Below are 22289 nucleotides of genomic sequence, written 5' to 3' on the forward strand. Positions count from 1 at the left end.
GATCAAAAATCCTTCTTTTTTTTTTCTAAAGTTCTATTTTCTTTGATAAAATAGTTTTAAATATCACAAATTTATGATTTAAAATTCGAACAATTTTCTTCTTCGATATTCAACGTTGATCATCAAGTCTACTTAGATTTAAGGAATGCACTTCTACTCGTCGGTGAGTATTGATCCACTATATCGTTTGTCGAATCACCACTTTCGAACTTAAAAAAAAAAACTTAACAATCCAATGACTTAAATAAACACTTTCGAATAGCTTAATAATCATTTTATAACTTTTTAAAGTTAACCAATCAAAACGTAAACTTACTTATACTTTACCTAATAGTCATCTAACTATTAGTATTTTTTTTGGATCATCTAACTATGAAAAATTACAAAATGGTCCCTTAACTGTTCAATTTTATCTTTTTTAATCATCAATTAGCTTAACAATGGCAGCTTTTAATAGCAATTTTAAATCTTAATAATTATACATTATGTTAATTTAATTTTGATTTTAATAATCAAATTGAGAATTGGAGCAGTTAAAGATTGGATATTGACCAAAAGGCACTGTAATTTTGACTAAGCCCCAAATCTTTGACGAGGAAACCCTAATTGCCATTGTATGCAAATTGGGTCAATTTGTAATTAAAATATTTTAATATTTTAATATTATCTTTCGTACGTACATGGCTGGTTTTCTTTGACTTCAACACTCACCAAGTCCTCAATTCGATGAAATCAACGTTGAAAGAGATTTTCATGTTTTTATATATTTTTAATGCTTTAAACTATTTTTCATGTTTTGTTTATATATTTTGATTATATCATTTCTAGTATTATTATTAAGTAATTATTTTACAAATAATCATAATGTATCTAATATTATCGAGTAATCATATTATATACATTCGGATTTTATATCGGTTTTATTATTATAAAATATACTTTTTAAGATATACTTAACATGTATATGATTAGAAATGTAGAATTATTTTTGATAATAAGATTATCGAAATGTAAAATTACTTAACATATTATTGAGTATGTTACATTATCTAAAATATAAGATTTTGATATTTAATTGACAAAATCTAAAATTATCCAAAAAAATTATTATACTAAATTGTCATTATTAAAATTTCTATTACAACCAATATTAATAGATTTATAAATCTTAATTATAATAATTTATTAAAAGTTATTGCATCATCGATCAATTTAACTCTTAAATGGTTAGAAAAAACCCCACTTTTTAATTAGACTTATATTTAATGAAATTGATTAAAATAATAAGAGTTAATTGAGCTAATGAAAATTTGAAGACAAATGACAGTCATAATTTGGAGATGCCTTGTGCAATTAACTTAAATAATATTTACCAAGTGACATCAAGATTATCCCTATATTTCGAAATCTGAACACTATTGAGAATGCGAGATTATAACCTCACGAGAATGTTTAAAATCTAAACACGATCATTACATTCTCAAAATTTTACATTACCACCGAGAATGTAAGATTCGACGAACCAAACCACCTCTTATCGAGATTCGACGAACCAAACCACCTCTTATCGCATTAGCAACAGCACTTAATTCCAAAGTTATAAATTACAAGTCACTGGACTTTAAATCAAGTATCAAAATGTCAATTAAAAGGAAATTTTGATAAAATTCCAACACAAAGCACCACAAACACTAACAAAGTTTTAGCACACAAGAAAAAAAGCTCAATATTTTACAATAACAACAATGTGTTAAGATATGCCATATTGGTTCATTGTTCAACAGCAATACAGCATTCATGTTATGTAAAATATCCTAGCCTGCTTCGACACGATCTCGGCATCTGCATATTGAAATACAATGAAAGTAAATCAAATCTAATGCCATAAATCAATTTGGTATTTCTAATTGTAACTAAGAGATTATAAAAGTGAATCACATGTTAGAGAAAAATGGTGACCACCTTCTAATCTACCCCGTTCTTCTCATACAAAAATCTATGGCTGAGGGCACTGATCTTGGTGTTGGTAAAAGTACCATGGAGGCCCCTATATTGAGAGTCAGATTGTATTTTGCCACCTTTACTCAAAAAATAAACAAATTAGTCCCTATACATTAAATCAAAGAGCAAATTTATTAATACGATTAAAAATTGACATCGCTGACAGAAAAACCAGAAAGTGACACATGGTGTGCCACGTGTACCACATGTTGATGTACAAGGACCAGTTTTTATCAGTAGAACTGAATGAATTTTTTAACAGAATGACTAATTTACTCTTTGATCTAACTTACAAGGATTAATCTACTCAATTTTTTCAGTAGAGGGGGCAAAATGCAATTCTACTCCTAGTATAGAGGCCTCCATGGTACTTTTACCTCCCGGTGTTTTGTCCTAAGAAGGACATTTTATTAGCTGCTAGTGTTAGAAGACGACAAAAGGTACTTAAACTAAGCTTAACCAAGACTCGATATTGACTGTAAATTTCCAGCTTAAAACATCATAAATCGATACGTTAAGATGCAGCTTGGACAATCAACCAGTTACTTGGCTATCCTACAGCCAAAGTTTGTGTCATCCACTCCTTGAAGACATTTTGCTTCTGCAGTTCATGTAAAATAAGGATAAATGCAAAAACAAACGAGGGCTTAGACAAATGACTTCGATTATGGTCGTGCAACATATGGAATGTGGTCAAGTTAAGTTGCCCCAATCCCCAAACCAATAAAAGAATAAAAGAAAGTCTAGTAGGATGCTGAAACATACCCCTTGAATCAAGAATCGGCAGGATGCTTGCTTGTTTGAATCATTCCGTATCAACGAGATCCCTTGTACAAACCGAGCAATGGTTTCTCTCTCTCTTCAACTCTCTTCTTTGCAGCTTCCCTTGCTTTGAGTGCAGCCGCCTCTTCTTTAGATACAGCCTTGGGTTTTTCATCTTGTCTTTTTCTCTTAACAGCAAGTGAGGATGAAGCACCTTTAACAGATCTCATGGGATTTAAAGTAGCGGAAATGACAGGCCCTGGTGCGGTCTTGTTTTGACTTTTAGCGACACTTTTGCTATCTGCAACTGGTCCCGTCTCTGAAGTTGGAAATGGCTTTTTCAAAATAGGATCTCTTGATTTAGTATTTGATGAAGCTTGAACCTTGGAGTATGCCTCTTCCTGTATCACCCACCTGCCTGTTGCATTCCTTCTAAGTAAATATACCAAAAACAGCATTTAATCTAATATATTATAAGAAAAAAAAAAAGAAATAAACTTTAAAGTTCAAGCGCAGATTAATACCTATAGCATCAGAATAGTAAAATCCTGACTTTGGATCAAAGTATAACCCATTGTTTTGATTGTAGTAATAACCCGAGCTACTGTCATAGTCCCAATCTGCATCAAGCTGTAACGGTTAGAATAGCAATAAACCAAATGATTTCATATGCCTTAATTGTAAATCAAAAGTAATATTTCAGCCTGCCTTAATTGTAAATCAAAAGTAATATTTCAGCCTGGTTAAGAACAAGGCTGCATATCCATCAAGCCTGCTTATTGGGCATCAACAACCAAGTCAGCACAAATATGAAGCAGCGGAACAAGGACAATGAAACAGGTGAACTGACTTTGAGGGTTTGACCAAGAATGCAACTAATGGAAGTTGTTGATTCTTCGGGCTCGCCTTATGTTGAATCGAGTCTAGGAATAAGTATTGCCACGATCAAACGTGTTTAACAAGACTCGTAATTCTAATATGTCTTTAAAAGAAAATAGACTACATTAGACATTCATTTTCCAGATATAACCCAAACTCAAAAGCTCCACCATTAAGCACAGGTGGATGAAACCAGCCTTGGTGTTATGTAAATACTCAAGCAGACCTACTAATCAAAGCCAAGACAGGATGCATATAACCTGGGCTCGATATTCTCCTATTTAAACCAAATACATAACCACACTAAACAAACTTATAACTTCTCGGAAAGTAAACATCTAGCAACCCCACAGTTTCATCAATACCATGCAATCAGCCAATTGAGCAGCCAACAACAGCAGCTCGAAGTTTCAAGAATAACCAAAAACTTGCATTACTACCATAACTTTTTACTGCTTACAATAAAATGGAAGTAAAAAATGACTTGTACTTACCTTCTTGACTGTCTAATGCTTGGTCACTAGAATCTCTCGCCTCAAAACTAGCAACGTCCTTCTGATAGCTCCGCTTAGCTTTCTAGCAAACATTGTTAAGAAATACTATAATGATTAACAAAATAAGCATGAAGCATTAAAAAGCAAAACCTATTTAAGAGTTTACTTACAGCTTCGATCTGTTCAAGAGCACGAGCAGCGTCTTTCTGTTCCTTCTCTTTGGCTGCACTCTCTTTTCGCATAGTAGTAAGTCTCTTAGCAACATTCTCTTTGTGCCGTTGACCGAGCTCATGGTTTCGAATACTCGATGGGTTATTCGATATGAAAATTTTGCAGAAATCACACCATTTGTTTCCCTGACTCACCCAATACTAAAACACAACCAAAAAAAAAAAAAAAAAGATAAATGTTTGTTCAACTACAGACAGATAACTGCGAAAACGACTAAAAAATAAACTTAATTCATTGAAGATATTACTGTAAGATAATCACGATAAACAATGTTATAAGAACAAATATCAAGGGAATTCATCCATAATATCAAGAATCAAAGAATAAGGAGAGAAAAAGTTGAGGGTTTTGATTTCTTTATTGCTTGTAAGTAAATAATTTTTTTTTAAAAAAAATAAAGCTTTGGGATTTGATTACCTCAGTCATAGCTGCGAAAATCTGATCTTTACAGGCAAATTGTTCGAAAATTGCTAAATGAAGGTGAGATTAGGAGTTTCTTTAAACCCTAAAATATTTTTTCTTCCTTTTCTTTCAAAAGGGATTATTGGCGTGGGATTGAAATAATTTAATCCATAGCACGTTTTTTGCTTCCTATTTTTCCAACGGGATCCGGATCCAAATCGGATAACCAGACCTGGTTTGATGGGTCAATATACCACTGGGTACCAAAATATGGCTTTAATGTTCAATTTGGTACCTAGTCCCAATGGAACAATGTGGCCCAATAAACGTTTGACACTGGTGTTTAGTAAAATAAACATCGGTACTCAACGGGGACAAAAAAAAAAGGGTTAAATACCAAATTGGACATTGAAGCTAAATTCAAGTACTTAATTTAAAAAAAAAAAGTCAAGGATCAACTTGGAAAAAACACATGTACTAATATGAATATTGAAGCCAAACTCAAGAACTAGATTAAGACAAAAAACTCATACCAAATTAAACATTTAAGTGAAACTCAAGTACCAAATAATATATTAACTTTTTTCAACTTATCGGTTGATGGTCCAATCTTAGTTTAGTCCCTCTATTATGATGAAATTTTATATTTAAATATTTTTACTTTAATTTGGTGTAATTTTGTTTTGGTTTTTATAATGTTATTCATATGTCCAAAACAATAATACTACTTTTCTTTTTCATACATTTATAATTTGAAACTACTTATAACTCATTCCCAACCCATAAATCGAAAGATGATGCGTTTCAACGTACTTAAACTCATGTCTTCTCGGATTGACAACAATGCACATAATAATCGAGTTAAGACTCAATCTACAAATCTGATAATTTAGTTTAATAATAAAAGATGCTGGTGTTATATTTATGTAATACTTTTATATTATCACATATATTTGTATAAATATTAAAATTATGTTATTTTAGTAAATTTATATATTTATAAAAGATTTTAGGCAAATAAAATTCATATTAGAATTATTATAAAAGTATACAATTATTGAAATTAAAAAAAAATTATAAGCGAATTTAAGAAACTATTATTTAATCATTTATTGATTTTTTGTTTTGATATAATATAAGGATATTTGACAACTTTTTATTCTACTGATGCATTCATCTATATTATTATTAAGCTTTTGATTAAGCTAAAAGATATATAAAATAAAATAAAATAAAATAAAATTAGAAATTTATGAAGGTATAATTACAAAAAAAAATTATTTAAATCATTGTACCGATCTTTGATTCTGGTTGCCAGATTGATTTGAATCTAAGGTATGTTCTTCTACTCGTTGATAGATACTAATCCATTGTACTGATCGTCGATTTGTCGCTTGGAGCTTGCTGGTAGAACTTCAAAAATAAATTAACAGCTCAATAACTTAAATAAAAACTTTCGAATAGTTAAGTGACTTAAATGAAAACTTTTAAATAATATAGTGACTATTTTATAACTTTTTGAAGTTGAGTGATCAAAACATAAATTTACTAATAATTAGTAGTATTGGGTGTAGTTTACCTAAAATGAAAGAGTCTAAATTCGGAATATATGAAAAGTAAAGGGACTTAAGTCAAAATTTAACCTATAGTGTTTCAACAAAACTATCTACTTTCCCCTTACCTTGTAATTGCTTCAACTGAACTCAGAAACAGAGAACCCTTTTTCTCATTTATAACAAAGATTTGAGAATCAAAACAGAAACATACAACGCTTTGAATCCATTCTCAAAGCTAATGTTTTTCTTCAAATTCAACTGAAAACAATCAAACCCAAAATCCCCCATTCCACCATCTTCCCTTCCCCCAAATCCAATCACAAAAAACCCTAAATCTTTCACTGAAGCCCCCTTTTTTTTGTGCTCCATCAATGGATGAAACATTCTTGCTCATGTTATCAAATCTCCTCCACCTTCACAACTCTCTTGATCCCACCACTTCCCTTCTTTCCCCTTCTTCTTCTTCTTCTCCTCCTACTTCATCTCCTTCCCCTTCTTCTCCATCTTCTCTTCTTTCATCTTCTTCGCCTGCTCCTCTCCTCTTCTTCACTCTCGCTTCTCTCCTTTCTTTCCTCGCTACTTCTTCTAAGAAAGGGTCATTGGATTCTTCTCCTTCGTCGAAGAAAAGGGAACCCAATTCATCGCCTTCTCCTCCTCCGTCGTCTTCTTCTCACTTCTCCGTCGCCGCATTCCGTGCTCTCTCGACCGACCATATTTGGTCCATGGATGCCCCGATACGTGACGCTGAGTGGCGGTCCTTGTATGGGTTATCCTACCCTGTTTTCACCACCGTGGTTGAGAAACTCAAGCCTTTTATAACCGCTTCGAATCTTTCACTTCCTTCTGATTATGCTGTAGCTATGGTCCTTTCTCGTCTCTGCCATGGTTACTCTGCTAAAACCATCGCTTCCCATTCTTCTTTGGACCCTTACATCGTTTCCAAAATCACTAACATGGTGACTCGGCTTTTGGCTACTAAGCTGTACCCAGAGTTTATCAAGATCCCTGTTTCTCGTCGTAGATTGGTCGAGACTACCCAAGGGTTCGAGGAGCTTACTTCATTGCCCAACATTTGTGGAGCTATTGATGGGAGTCCGATTAAGGTCCGTGGGTTGAAACTTGATAGGAATTCGATGAGTTCTTATAAATGCAAATATGGGTATGATTCAGTTTTGCTTCAGGTTGTTGCTGATCATAGAAAAATTTTCTGGGATGTTTGTGTTAAAGCTCCTGGTGGGGCAGATGATGCTACTCATTTTAGAGATAGTTTGTTGTATAATAGGCTTACTTCAGGTGATATTGTTTGGGATAAAGTGATTAATGTTAGGGGTCATCATGTTAGGCCTTATATTGTTGGAGATTGGTGTTATCCTTTATTGTCGTTTTTGATGACACCCTTTTCTCCTGATGGGGCCGGGACTCCAGCACAGAATTTGTTCGATGGGATGTTGATGAAAGGGAGGTCTGTGGTGGTTGAAGCAATTGGGTTACTTAAAACTAGGTGGAAAATTCTTCAAGATTTGAATGTGGGGCTTAATCATGCACCGCAAACAATTGTTGCTTGTTGCGTGTTGCATAATTTGTGTCAGATTGCAAGAGAGCCTGAGCCTGCGGTTCAAAAGGATCCCGATGAAACTGGGGCTCCGGCGAGGGTGCTTGAGAGTGAGAAGCAGTTCTATTATTTCGGGGAAAGTTTGAGACAGGCATTGGCAGACGATTTGCACCAAAGGCTTTCTTCCCGATAAGTTATGAACTTTTGAAAAGAGGTTGATTTTTTAACCTTGTGTTATCTGTAAGAATATGTATTTGAGTAGTTTCTAACATGGCTGAGATAACTTGCCCGATTTCAGGCTTATTGAATTTCTCATTCTCGTTTTAGTAAGCAATAGAAACAGATTCCATTAATTAATTTGATATTTGATATGTAGGGACTTTATTTTTAATTGCTATGGTAAACTAACCTGGTATTGGTGGAAACTAAGAATGTTCTGATTTTAAGAATCGGCGTTGCAAAACTATTACTGCTCTGGTTAAGTTCAACTCATGTATTTAAGCCTTTGATGCTTTTATTATCTTCCGATGGATATCATTTGCTTTGATGAATCATATATTCTTAAATGTGAATACCATGTTAAATTGACTTCGTAGCATTTGATAGAAAAAAATTAGTGTATGCGTTCATAAATTGTGAGAGCTTGCATTAGCTTTTAGTTTCTTTAACATTCCCTGCCTGCCTGTGTTGCCTTGCCTTGCTTTTGCTTTCTTTCTCTCTCACTTGCAGTTAAGTATTATGAACACCTATTTATACTATAAATCTTTGTGAGATGTTTTTAGTTGCTAATAGCATTATAGGAAATTAACTGAAATTGTCAGTGTAACTGTTGCCAGTGGAATATGGGTTTGGCTGCTTATTCTATCATGGCTCATCTGCCATTTCAATGGTTATATATAGATATATCATGGTTGTGAGTTCCAAGATCTTTTCCCTTTATTTTATACTTCCTGTATTTACAGGGAATGCTAAATAGTGGACTACGCCCATATCATTTGTTTGGAATTTGTAAGGTTTTTCTGGTCTATAAAATCTTTGGCATCATGTCTTTTTGCTGCTATCCTAGTCCTTCATTTATCTCATTTTCCTTGATGGTTTAGTCTCTAGTGGCATTCTGCCATTCCGCCTAGTTATGGTCTTGTCATGTAGGATTTCCAAAACCAGATAACCTAGTTTCTATGGCCATAAGATGGATGTTCATTGACCTAAGCATGTTAGAGGAAAATTGAGGTAGATGTCGTAAGAAGCATCGTGTCTTCTTTATGGACTATCAGACCAGTCAATGAGACCCTCCTTTTATTTTAAAGTATTTTTTAGAGCCAAAGTTTATCCTTCCCTTCTTAAAATCTTTGTTGCCTGAATTGCGAAGGAACCTTTTGTATGGATGCATTGCTTATTATCTGTACAATGAGTCAATTGTATTCAAGACACGATGAATAGTTGAAATCCCATCAATAAAAAGCTTATTAGTTCAAGCTGCCCAAAGAACAAAATGAATGAGATACAAGGATCCTCAATAAGTTGTCAGAACAAAATGAATGAGATACAAGGCTCCTCGGTAAGTTTTGCTATCTGTTATTGCATTCCAACACAAAGGATGTTACTGCGGATCAAAGTTCCCCATATGTGTTTGCAGATCCACAATGCTCTTCTTTACCACCAATTCAATAATAACTAATAGTCAACATAACAACTAAAATCAATCTTCTCAAATGAGCTATGAGAAATAACTGAGAATCCATATACAAAGTGTATGCAGATCCACAAGCTTTATTGTCGCTACTTAAGCATGTACATCATAATGGAACTTGAATACCAATTTGAGTTGCTAGAAGAAATAGAGATGCAGTCCCCAAAAAGAAATCCCAGCCCAGGCATTTTCCTGACTAGCATGCTTGACAAGATTCATTCATATATTTGAAGATTGCAAAAATCAGGAACGCTTCGTTATTCGGCCAGCTTCATAATGTCCTCATAGCCATTACCTTTTATGGAGGACTCATGAGTTTTACGGTCCATTGTGCTCGGTCCTTCACCAGCATATGCAGTTCAGCCACTTTTTGGAAGGAGGCCATCCTTGGCCATTTCAGTAAGTACATTGAAAGCAGCATCCATGTTCCCTTCTTTATGGTTTATTTCAACAAGTATTTTAGCAAGCTCAGCATCAGTAAGTTTACAGCTTCTAAGTATGTTTGTTATGACTTGACTTAACTCATCGGTCTTGCCAACCATGAATAGCGCTTTAACCAGAGCAATAACAGTAACAGTATGAGGAACAAAACCTATTTTCACCATTTCCTTGTATAGATCATGCGCCTTCTGAATATTCCCACCTCTACAATGACCATGTATGATAACATTATATGCAGCTTCGTCAGGGTTATGGTTTCTCTGAAGCATTGACTCAAAAACTCGATCAGCTTCATTCATCAAACCCTTCATACAAAATCCTTTTATAAGAGCTACAGCACTTTTAAATTCGATGTTGCCGCAATTCTCTATCAGCGTATCATACATGACATCACTCGGGACAGATTCATCATAAAACAATTTGAGCAAAAGCCTTTTTGCTTCCCTTGTCCTAGCTTGTTTATTGAGACCATTAATAAGCACACTATAAGTAACAACATCAGGAAGGAAGCCCTTCTGAACCATTTCATCATGCAAATGAAAAGCCGTCTTTATATCCCCGTCTTTGCAATAAGCATAAATTAACGTAGTATACGTAAACTCATCGGGAGTCACACCTGCATTCAGCATCTCCTGGAAAAGATCACAAGCTTCAGCAAGTCTACTTTGCTCACACAGACCCTGAATCAGTGATGAATATGTAACCGCATCCAGTTTAAGTCCTTTCTCGACCATCTCCTGCTTCATTTGGAACGCCTTCTCCAAATCCCGGTATCTACAAAAACCAGAAATAATTGTACTATAACTTACTATGTCCGGAGCTATACCTTTCTCTATCATATCTTCTATCATTTTTAAACCCTCTTCCACCTTTCCAAGCATACAATGCCCATTAATAAGAGCATTATAAGTGACTAACGAAGGTGAAAATCCGTTTTTAACCATTTCATTTAGTACTCGAAACGCTTCGTTTAAAAGTCCTTGCTGGCAGAACCCATTTACTAAAGTAGTGTATGTTCTCTCATTAGGACGAAGTCCTCTAACATGCATCTGTTCAAAGAACTCCATTGCTCTGTTCATATTCCCAGCTTTGCACATACTATTAATCAACGAAGTATAAGTAACGACGTTCGGAGTTAAGCCATTCCTCACCATCTCGGCATGCAAAACAAGTGCTTGATGAAAATTACCATCTTTACAATATCCATTCACGAGTGTATTATAAGTAACCTCATCCGCAACGAAACCTTTCTGACTCATCTCGTGAAGCACCTCACTCGTCTCCTTTATCCTACCTTCTCTACACAACCCGTTGATGATTACGTTATAAGTAATCAAATTCGGCTTCAACCCCTTTAATGCCATTGCCCTAAACAACTTAAATGCATCATCGATCTTCTTCAACTTACAGTGTGCATCGATTAACGTGTTATAAGTAACCACATTAGGCAAACAGCCATCCCTCTCCATTTCACTGAAAAACCCTAAACCCATATCCAAATTCCCTGCCGAGCAAAAACCCCTAATCAAAATGTTATAAGTAAATACATTTGGTGAAACCCCATTTCTAACCATTTCTTCAAAAACTTCCTCAGCAAACCTAACGGGCTTTTTACATCTAATCACGGCGTCCAAAATAGCATTGTAAGATAAAACCCCAGGCATGAAACCATTAATTTTAGCTAAATTAACAATGTTAATAGCCTTATCGATGAACTTCAAATGGGCATAAGATTTTACCACCAAGTCGATTACCGCGGAGCTCGAAGCACACAAATGGTAAGTTTCTTTAAGGCACTGAAAGACGAAATTGCCCTTCGGATCGGGCGTATGGACGGCGAGGTCCTCTGCTAAGGACTGTGCTGATTTGTAGAGCTTGAATTTGGTGAGGATGTGGAGGGCGAGGCATTTGCAGCGAGGGGTGAAGAACGGGTGAGGGTGCGCCCATTTTAGGAAATTTAGGATTAGGGTTTGGTCGTTTTGGGACTTGAGTAGTAAAAAAGAAGCTGCTTCGGGGGTAAAATTGGAAGAGAGGGAATTTAGCTGGTAAGGGTGGCGTTTGAGGAAAGTTAAAGCTTTGTCGGCGAGGAAGGCGTCGGAGAAGGGAGACGAAAGAGAAGAGAGAGAACGGTGAATATGGAGGTTTGGGAAGGGCATTTCGGGAAAATCACAAAAGCTAGGGTTTATCAGAGGCTCTTTAGCCTTTAAGAAGAAGAAGCTTAAAAGGCCATTGAAGCCAAAATAAAAAAAGTTCTCTCCTTTTGCAGCTTATTTTTCTTTGATGTTAAAAAAAAAAAAAACCAATTATTTATTTATTTTCCTTCATTTGAATTTTGAAGAATTTATTTCCTAATAAATAAATAATGTAGTTGGGCTTTAAATTTAGAGGTTTAATATACCATTTGATACCTATATTTAGTTTTAATGTTCAATTTAGTACTTGAGTTTTTTTTCTTAATTTAATACTTAAATTTAATTTCAATGTTCAATTTGGCACCTAAACTAAAAAGATCATGTTCGTGTACTCTAGTAAAAAAACATAAATATTTAAGACAAAAAAAACTCAAGCACCAAATTGAACATCGAAGTTAAGCTTAAGTACTTATACAAGACAAAAAATTTTCAAGTATCAATTTGAAAAAACTCATGTATCGAAGTAAATATTAAAGCCGAACTCAAATACCAAATTAAACATTGAAGTCTAATATAAGTTACAAATAGTACATTAACATTATTTTAAATAGAGTAATTTCACCAAATATCTCCCAATTATGACTAAAATTTTAATTTAATCCTTAAATTTCAAAGCATTATCATTAAATCCTACATTTATCAATACTACATCAATTAAGTTAATTATCAACTTGGGCTTTCAATTTAATTAAATTAATTAATTTTATATAATTTATTTCATGTAAATAAAAGTATTTAATTTCCCAAAGCTAAAATTAAGGAAATAATAAATCAAACATTTATAAAAATAATAAAAACGTGAAGAAAAAAGACAAATGCAATTAGCCTCCCATTGAAGCAACAAAAAGCTCAAAAGCTTAACCATATATATATATATTTATATTTTCTCTACATTTTTGATTGCTTGCCATTGCCAATTATATATCTTTTTCACTGCCTTTTCAAAGTATCCCACAACTTTTTAAACTCCTCAAAGAATTTAACATAAAAGTTAAAGCCTTCATTATCCGAGCTGAACCTCGATTTATCGAGCTTCCTTCCGAAACTCCCCGGAAAAGATCGAATCCGTGTTTGCATCCCTGTCTCGTTGAATCAACAACATAACATGATTATTGTGCCTTTGCAACGGCACGACTGGATGGACCGCGCAACAATTTCACAAACCCAAGGAAACTTAATTTCCCATCGGTATGCCTTATCCAGTCGTTAAGAACGGCATGAACCGGGATAGAGGGTCCGAGACCAAGTTCCTGAGTCATTCATTTGAAGATGATTTCGTTTTATGATACAGATTGTGTGAAGTGTTATTTAGAAAGCTAAAAGAATTGCGAAACTTACAGATGCAAGTTCCTCGATGACGATAGCCCGGTTTCCATCTTTCTCGAAAAGATCATATGCACAACGAGCGTGTTGTTCCCAGTGATCAAACGCTTCGAGCTGATGGACGCTTAATGCGGCTGCACAAAATTCTTCGAAATCCATTCTTCTGTATTGAAGTGCATTTAGCTGTCATGCAATGGAAAATTAAATTGAAGGTACTCGGATAAGCTATGGCTATGGAAAAAGAAAGAATGGGAACCGAGTTCATACCGATAAGAGAAAATCCAGCATGTGAGATTCCTTCATTGCATCGGTTGCATTTTTCATTAGGGCCTGTTTGCAAGAAAACACATTACTGTAGTGAGTGTATTAACGGAGAGGGAGGAAAGTGGGCCAAGATAGACTAACCGTCTTAATATTCTCCAAGGTTATGCTACCATTTTTCGGATCTAATAACGCAAATTGCTCTCGAAGGTAAAAGAGTTCATCCGGAGTCAACGTCTTCGACAATGCCTGTATCGAGAAAGAAATAATAATGAGATAAATGTTAGCATAGAGGTTATGAGACAGTAAAAGTACAATGGAGGCCCCAATACTAGGAGTTGGACTGCATTTTGCCCCTTCAACTATAAAAATGGGCAAACTAATTCCTGTACATTAGGTTAAAGGGCAAATTAGTCATTTCTGTTATAAATTTCATCCATTTGTACTGTTAAAAACAGACATGGTTGATGGAATAACCAGACAGATGTGACATGTTACGTGTACCTCATGCTAATGTACAGGGACCAATTTTTAACAATAGAAATAGATGAAATTTTTAATAGAAAGACCAGTTTACTCTTTGATCTAACCTGTTAGTATACGCACCTTTAAAGCAGCTTTCCGTAGAGGTGATGATCGCATATACGCCTTTATAAGCCTAAATATTAGAATATCGAGTGGAACCTTGGCATCATTACAACTCTGGATCCAAGGATGACCTGTAAAAGAAGATTATGGTCAGTTACTCTGGCTCAACGATGTTAGCAACATGTAAAAAACGATGCACATACACAATGCCTGAGCTGCTGTCATTCGTTTCCTAGGATCCTTGATCAAGAGTCGCTTCACAAAGTCCTTAGCTTCGGGAGACAAGGAAGGCCAAGGTGGTTCATTAAAATTTGGATCGGCTTTTAGGACTGCTCGGAAAATTCCAGACTCGGTCCTTGCCCAAAATGGTCGACTCCCACATAAAAGAATATAAGAGATCACTCCTATACTCCAAACATCACCTTCCGTACCATAGGATCTATGTAGAACTTCAGGTGCCACATAGTATGCACTTCCCACAATGTCATTAAGCCTTTCATCTGGAAACATGAGAAGCGTTAGAAAAAAAAAAAAAAAGAATCCCTGAAGGTTAAGCGAAAGGAAACAGAACAAGCTGAGCACAAACCTGGTCTTACAAAATCCGATAAACCGAAGTCTATGGCTTTCAGCAAAGAGTTCTCCTCCTTCGAAATGTACAAAAAGTTCTGGTCGACAAAAGTGCAAATTTAGATTCCAATATGGTAACTAAAACCCGTAAAAAAGTTGGAAATCAATTAGTCAAGATGATGTAGTACGAAAATGTCCTAGAAAGTTTAGCAGACATAGGCTTGTGCGGTTCAAATTGTCCAAGTCACACATTTACGCTTCTAAATATTAACAAAAACAAGACTTTGCTCTACCTCGGGTTTAAGATCTCGATGCACCACACCTTGAAGATGACAAAAAGCAACAACATTTAGTATCTGTACCATTACCGCCTTTGCATCGTCTTCTGAGTATTTTCCACCCCTACAAAGCATAATATACCGTCACGTTAGAGGCTACTCTTTAGGTACATGCGAGAACAAACAGTTCCAAAATGTAAGCTATATATTAATATAATAATCACCTTGCGAGTATTCTATCCAAAAGCTCACCCCCTTCACACAACCTGTAATTTCAATCACATTACTCAAAATTTTATCCTGAAAAGTAAGAAACAGCCAACTGCCGGAGCATTCGGGCTTATTGTTCTTATTGACTTCTCGAATTAATTGCCATGCAAAATTAAAAACAAAGATAATACGAATAGCAGAACATGTTACAAGGCTTACTCCATTACTATATAGACATTATCATGATCTTCGAAAGCATCATAGAATTTAACTAGATTGCTATGTCCTGTCAAGGCTCGCAATATCTTCACCTCCCTTCTAACATCCTCGACCGCAATAGCTGTCGTCATCTGCCAACGTAAAATGATAGTAACTGTCATATCCAACAAAAAAATGCAAACACAAGACATAAGTGTTCTCTCGACACTTCATTTGCTATTTGATCGACGAAGCTAGAAAAAGAAACGATAGAGGCTGGCAGGTCGCTTCTTCTTCATTCTGTTGTCATCGTATTTTAAATGTCAACAAACAAATACTGAGAAACGGTAACACTTAATTCATCATTATAATTATCGCAACAACATCCTTTATTTCCTAAATGGATACCTCGACTAGCAAAAAACACAAACACTTTTATCATGTGAATGCCGATACCAAACCCGGATAATGATTCGCAATCAACTACAACACAAACCATTTCTTTTTTTTTTTGGTTAAGCCATAAGTACAAGCCAGTAAAATAAAAGAAAACACCGTATTAGTTAACAGGCTATAATTATCACAACAACGTCCTTTATTTCCTAGAATAATCTGACACCTCGACTACCAAAAACACAAACACTTTTATCATATGAATGAACGGTACCAAACCCGGATAACGATTTGCAATCAACTACAACACAAACCATTTGTTTTTTTTGGGGGGGTTAAGCCGTAAGTACAAGCTGGTAAAAGAAAACACCGAATTGGTTAACAGGCTATAATTATCACAACAATGTCGTTTATTTCCTAGAATAAACGGACACCTCGACTACTAAAAACACACACTTTTATCATACGAATGAATGGTACCAAACCCAGATAATGGTTTGCAATCAACTACAACACAAACCATTTGTTTTTTTTTTTTTCGGCTGAGCAGTAAGTATAAACTGATAAAAGAACACCGATTTAGTTAACCGGCTCGGCATGAAAACTACGAGCCGAAAGTTAAAGACCCCGTTCGAAGCAAAGATATTTTCTAATTCAGTCTAATTCATAACCATCGAGCTGTAATGCTCCAATCGCGGCTGTCAATTCCAATAAGTCAACAAGTTCATTGGCAAATTTCAACAGTCACTTATCATACACTATTCACATCCAGATCCAACCATACACAAATGAATGATGCAAAAGAAGCACTTTTTAAGGCCAGATATGATTTAGACCTAATATGTGTGTGTGTATATATATCCATGTAAATATGTGGTAAGCATAGCCAGATCAAATAATAATACAAGTGGGTCATGTGGACCAATTGACCCTTTAAAAAATAATCAATAAACAAAACAAGTTGGCCACTTCATATTGTTTTACAATCATGAAAAAGAAATGAACTCAACCCACCATTTTTCTCCATCTAGAAGATCTAAAAACAGTAAATTCACTCATATACAAGACTAAAAAGAGCGTCTTTAAGCAATTTCAAGCTAAAATTCAATATCTTAAAGCACTTATCTTTGAAATTTTAATAGAGAAAAGTGAAAAAAAAAAAAGGTGTTACCTTGGATTTGGGAATCACTTTAACAGCAACCTGTTGTCCTTTGAATTCACCTTTCTTGAACTTAGCAGAACAAGTATACCCAAAATGCCCTCTCCCAACTTCTTCACCAATTTCCAATTTAGTCCTTAATTCTTTCGAAAACCCAAATCTTTTATCTAGTTCAACCCCATCTTCATCCTCGTCCGTCTCCGCAATCCCCGCCGCCGCCTCTTTCTCCGCCTTCTTGTTAGGCTTCCTCCGTCTCAAAACCGCCCGGATGTGTTTCGCCGGAGAAGGAGGAGGAAAGGATTTCTTAAGAAACCTTAAAGGAGTCGAAGGAGTTTTGGGTTTGGTTGGGTGAGCTGGACTGGGAGTGTAAGTGGGAAGAAAAGGGGTAGTCGGAGGAAGGAGCGACGGCGGTGGTGGAGATTTGGGTGGTTGAGGAACGGTAGGATAGTCATTGTGGTGATTGCCTTTGGGTTTTGAAGGCTTGGAAGTACAGCCTCCCATTGTAAAGGAAGTAGAAGAAGAAGAAGAAGAAGATCTAGAAGAAGAAGAAGAAGAAAGAAAGAAAGAAAGAAAAACACTTAATAGGAAACTGCCGATGCTTGCATTTTTTTGCAGAGATCTTTAATGTTGTGTTCAGCTTATTGTAAGAAAAAAACAAATGGAGAGAGATTACGGAAACAAATAATTATATTTATATATAATTATATACAGAGAAGGAGAAAGTGAGATTTTGCTGTTTTCTTTATTTTTAATGTTTTTTCTATGATGAAGAACTGAAATATAAATGATTCAAGTAGGGCTGTACCCCCTTGTTTTGCCACCTGGCATGCATATGATTTTTTCATATTTTCTTGGATTTTTTTTAATGTCTACCCGTATTAAATCCGTCATATTATTGGTTCTTTTCAATTGGATTAATTATTCGGTTTAGTCGAGTTTTGAGTATTATTTTTAGAGCTAGATCAGATTGATCGGTTAAATTAAAAATCGATCGATATACGGATTCGAAATAAGGGGTCAAACCAATTGACCTAAGAACTTATTTTATCTATTTTTAAATTTTTTTAATAATTTATTTAATCGCACTGGTTAGACCGATAAGATCAATTAAACCGGGATACCAGTTCAATTATTAGTACGTCAGATTTTAAATACAGATCAAATAAAAGACACATAGTCATTTTTTATGACTACTTTTGGAATAAAAAAGTACATTATCTTGTACCAATACTAATCCATATGTAAATAAAATAAATGGTGAATTACACTCAATGTTACTAAAACTATTAGTATTCACTCAGCTTCAAAAAATCACAAAATGATCATTGAATTATTCGAAAATTTCATTTAAGTTATTAAGTTGTTAAGTCTTTTTTTAATCCAATTAGCAAACTTTAAGAAATAATTTAACGATCAATATGGTGGATAAATACCGATCAACAAATAAAAAATATACATTAAATCTAAATTAATCTAATCATCAGTGTCCAAATCGAATTAAATAAAATAAAACACATAACTTATCATTCACAATATCATGTTTTCTTAAAGAAATAATAAAAGAATGAATAAAAACTATTTAATCACGAGAATTGATAATATAAAATGATGCCAAGGGTTTAAAAATTATTGCTTCTTACTTTTTAGGGATTGGATTTGCATCACAAACTTAATATTTTAAAATTTCCATAATCTCATATAGTTTAAATTAAAAATAAGGACAATCATTTACCATATTATTCAAGTTGACCTCTTTACAATAATTTGCCCATTTTGTTATATAAACAAACTTAACAATTACATCACTTAGTTAACAAGTCCTAATATTTTATATTTATTTTATTTTTTTACATTAATCAAACCCTTGATGTGCAAATATACCGATATATGTTGGGTCGAATGTAAAGATATTTAATATTTGTGAATAAAGAAAATTAGAAAAACTTTATCGTTAATTTAGAGATTTGACTCTACTAGACTTTGAATTTAGTCGATCTCGGTGTAACTACCAAATACTGAAAAGAAAAATGGCATAATATCAAATTTAATCCTCAACGTTTACATTTTTTGTCAATTTAACTTTTATTCTTCTTTTTTTAAAATTTAAATTTGGCCCTCAACCTTTTTTTAAAAAGTCAAATCATTTTTTTCTAATGAAAATATTGAGTAAAACTATTTTAACGATATTGGCGTGACAACTCACATCATAGTCCACGTAAACTATTTATTTTATATGCCACATTAACAAATAGATTAAAAATTATAAAATATACAAAAAAAACTTGGAATCTATGTGGATTGCATGTGAAAAAAATTAACGTATTAGTTAACATTTTCATAAAAAGCCAACAATCTAACTTTTTTCAAAAATTAATTGTCCACATCAACTTATTTTAAAAATTGAAAGTTAAATTTAATTAAAAAATAAAGATCAAATTGATAAAAATATAAATATTGAGGACTAAATTTAAATTATTTGTTATTAAATCTCATGTGAGACAAAGTGAGGTAAAAAATGACTAAATTTATCTTTCAATTTACTACTTTGGGGTTTGTATCATTTTGTTACTTTGATTTTAAGGGTTTACAACAATTTTAGTTGGCCCTTGGAATGTACTCTAAAGTTGGACCACTATCCTTATTGTTTTCTTAATTTAATTATATTTTTAATTAAATTTATTTAATTTGTTGGATTCAAAAATTTTATTTAAATCGGATAAAACCTGTAAAAAAATTAGTTGGAATTAATTTATCTGGAAAAAAATTTATTTTTGTATTTTAAGTATAAAGATATATAAATATTAATATAAAATAATTTTAAATACTAAAATAAGTTTTTCAAAATTGATGGATAAATTTTATTAAACACGTGTTTGATTATCGAATATGTTTTTTTAGTTGTTTTATATAATGATTATTTTTTGCATTCATTTATTCATAAAGTGGAAAAAACTAGTCCCTATACATTAGATCAAAGAGCAAATTGGTCATTTATAGTATTAAAAATTAGTTCCTATACATTAACATGAAGAACATGTGATACGCCGTGTGTCACTACCTGATTATTTCGTCAACAACGTTAGTTTTTAACCGTATAAATAGAATAATTTTTTAATAGAAATTATCAATTTATTCTTTAATTTAACGTACATAAATTAATTTACTCGGTTTTTTAGTAGTGAAGACAAAATGTAATCTAGATCCTAATACAAGAGCCTCAATAATATTTTTTTTTGACAAAAACACCATCATGGTAATATTAATTGTCATTTAAAAGAAGAGGTATATTAGTATTTTATTCGATAAAATTAATACCGATTAACCTGTAACACCAACCCAGATAATAATTTTATAATAAGTATATATATATATATATAAGTTTTTTAGAAGTAATTAGAGAATCCAAAATATTTGACCTTGTAATAAATGCACATGCAGCCAGCAAATTAAATTGACATGCACATTATTTTAAATTTTGAGATGATTAAAAAAATTTAAATATTTAAGCAACACCGCAAGTTGGTTCATCATATTCAGCTGCAATTTTAATTAATATATTTAATTTTAAAATAATTAATTATCGAGTATGAAAGTAGCAACAATGCTAAATTAAAATATTACTATCCATTTCGATTGAATCTCAGCTCGATTAATATTAGTATTATGGTTAGTATAAGAGAACGTAGGCTCGAGTGCATTAAAGAGCATTATTCTCTTATTTAATGATTGGGAATGGGTTATGAGTAATTCTAGACATTGTATAAAAAAAACAGATATAATATGAGAAAAATTCTTGGATTCAATGGATTAATTATAGGGTAAAACTACACTAGTAGTCACCTAACTATTAGTAATATTATTTTTTGATCACTCAATTATGAAAAGTTACAAAATGGTCACCAGTTGGCTAACAACGGAACTTTTAAAATTGGTATAATAACAACTTTAACCATCAACATTTATACATTAAGTTAATTTGATCTTGATTTTAGAAAATCTAACCCTTAACGTTTAGATAAGTCAGTACGACCGATACAACATGAAATTTTCATAATTGCAAAAAAAGAAGATTAATATTCTAATTTATTACTGAAACAACATACACCGACCAATACAATTTTATCTACTTTAAATTTTTGACACTCATTTTTCTTTTTGTTCCTTGAAGACTCTTCAAAACTTATTATTTTAAGGGGAAAATAACTTTTTTTGAAATTTCTCTTCCTCTGTCTAAGTCTTAATGTCATCATTATAAATTAAAAGGGTAAAAAAAAAAAAGTGGGATCCCACTAAAGGACTAAAATGAAATAATAAAAATTGTCATTGTAAGGAATTAAATTCCCAAACAGAAAAGCTTTTATCTTTTTAATGAATATGTTTTTTGACCATTAAAGGGCAAAACTTTGAGTGCATTCGATTAAAGTTAAATGTTCTCTATTTCATGTTTGGTCCCATTTATATGCACCAATAAGTTTTAGTTAAATCGGGTTGGATTGAGATTAGGGATAGTAATAAATTTCGACTCGGTTTTTATTCAGATGCTTAATTTTATTTTAAACTTTGTTTAATATTTTAACATCAGTTTAAAATTTAATCTCAAACTTTATTTGATATTAATTTTATGAAATTAAGAAGTTATAGTTAGAAATATATAAAAATTTGAAATTAAAGAAAATTGGTTTTTTTTCTAAAGAATTATGATTGCAACAAATCATTATTCTTCAGTTGTTTGGTAATAATTATTTAACAGAAGTCACTGCGGAAAGAGTAATTATAATGCTATTCATGAAATCAGTTTCATCTATCATTATGGTCGGTAAGTCCCTAAACATATTATATGAAATAGTGATTTCACGTTACTTGTAATAGTTTAGTGTGGTATCGGTATTTTTATTTAGAAAAAATTAAATTTAAATGAAAAAGCTGAAATTCATAGTCATTTCTCATAATAATGTCATTTTTAATATTCGAACTCGATTTTTTTTTTTAAAACGATAACGTGATTGAAATCTCAGTATCAAACATGTGTAGTGTGCCTCATATTTCAGCCAAAACAGAGTTGAAGTCCTGACGAGAAGTAAAGCCATATCCCGGGGACGCAAAGAAGGACAT

General features: G+C 33.1%; 4 protein-coding genes across 8 annotated transcripts; 1 reads left to right on the forward strand and 3 right to left on the reverse strand.

Annotated features, from left to right (window-relative positions):
• Positions 1-1620: 1620 nt before the first annotated feature.
• On the reverse strand, positions 1621-4957 carry LOC108474761 (zinc finger protein ZOP1). 2 transcript variants are annotated; one of them, XM_017776773.2, is made up of 7 exons: positions 4785-4957; positions 4307-4507; positions 4137-4218; positions 3288-3383; positions 2767-3181; positions 1963-2078; positions 1621-1842 (listed from the first exon to the last, which is right to left on the reverse strand). In XM_017776773.2, exons 1-5 carry the CDS (start codon positions 4791-4793, stop codon positions 2817-2819), a joined length of 753 nt encoding a protein of 250 aa, XP_017632262.1. In that variant the 5' UTR covers positions 4794-4957; the 3' UTR covers positions 1621-1842; positions 1963-2078; positions 2767-2816. The 2 variants fall into 2 exon arrangements, with proteins under 2 accessions (XP_017632262.1, XP_017632261.1); XM_017776772.2 differs by lacking the exon at positions 1963-2078 and having other exon boundaries at positions 4785-4956.
• A 1500-nt stretch (positions 4958-6457) lies between these two features.
• Positions 6458-8326, forward strand: LOC108476213 (protein ALP1-like). The gene has a single exon (XM_017778354.2). It carries the CDS (start codon positions 6697-6699, stop codon positions 8068-8070), a length of 1374 nt encoding a protein of 457 aa, XP_017633843.1. The 5' UTR covers positions 6458-6696; the 3' UTR covers positions 8071-8326.
• LOC108476212 (pentatricopeptide repeat-containing protein At5g39710) lies at positions 7823-12164 on the reverse strand. The gene has a single exon (XM_017778353.2). The coding sequence runs from the start codon at positions 12162-12164 to the stop codon at positions 9927-9929; it is 2238 nt and encodes a 745-aa protein (XP_017633842.1). The 3' UTR covers positions 7823-9926.
• Positions 12165-13032: 868 nt separating this feature from the next.
• On the reverse strand, positions 13033-17965 carry LOC108476328 (CDPK-related protein kinase-like). Of its 4 annotated transcripts, none has more exons than XM_017778512.2 (11): positions 17190-17963; positions 15647-15777; positions 15442-15483; positions 15233-15341; positions 14959-15037; positions 14576-14872; positions 14391-14503; positions 13929-14033; positions 13791-13853; positions 13539-13706; positions 13033-13450 (listed from the first exon to the last, which is right to left on the reverse strand). In XM_017778512.2, the coding sequence occupies exons 1-11, from the start codon at positions 17676-17678 to the stop codon at positions 13310-13312; spliced, it is 1737 nt and encodes a 578-aa protein (XP_017634001.1). In that variant the 5' UTR covers positions 17679-17963; the 3' UTR covers positions 13033-13309. The 4 variants fall into 4 exon arrangements, 3 of the variants coding, with proteins under 3 accessions (XP_017634001.1, XP_052881346.1, XP_052881347.1); XM_053025386.1 differs by lacking the exon at positions 17190-17963 and adding an exon at positions 17033-17174; XM_053025387.1 differs by lacking the exon at positions 17190-17963 and adding an exon at positions 16539-16858.
• Between the last annotated feature and the right edge of the window lie 4324 nt (positions 17966-22289).

The sequence above is a fragment of the Gossypium arboreum genome, chromosome 3, assembly GCF_025698485.1.
Source record: "Gossypium arboreum isolate Shixiya-1 chromosome 3, ASM2569848v2, whole genome shotgun sequence".
NCBI lineage: Eukaryota > Viridiplantae > Streptophyta > Magnoliopsida > Malvales > Malvaceae > Gossypium > Gossypium arboreum.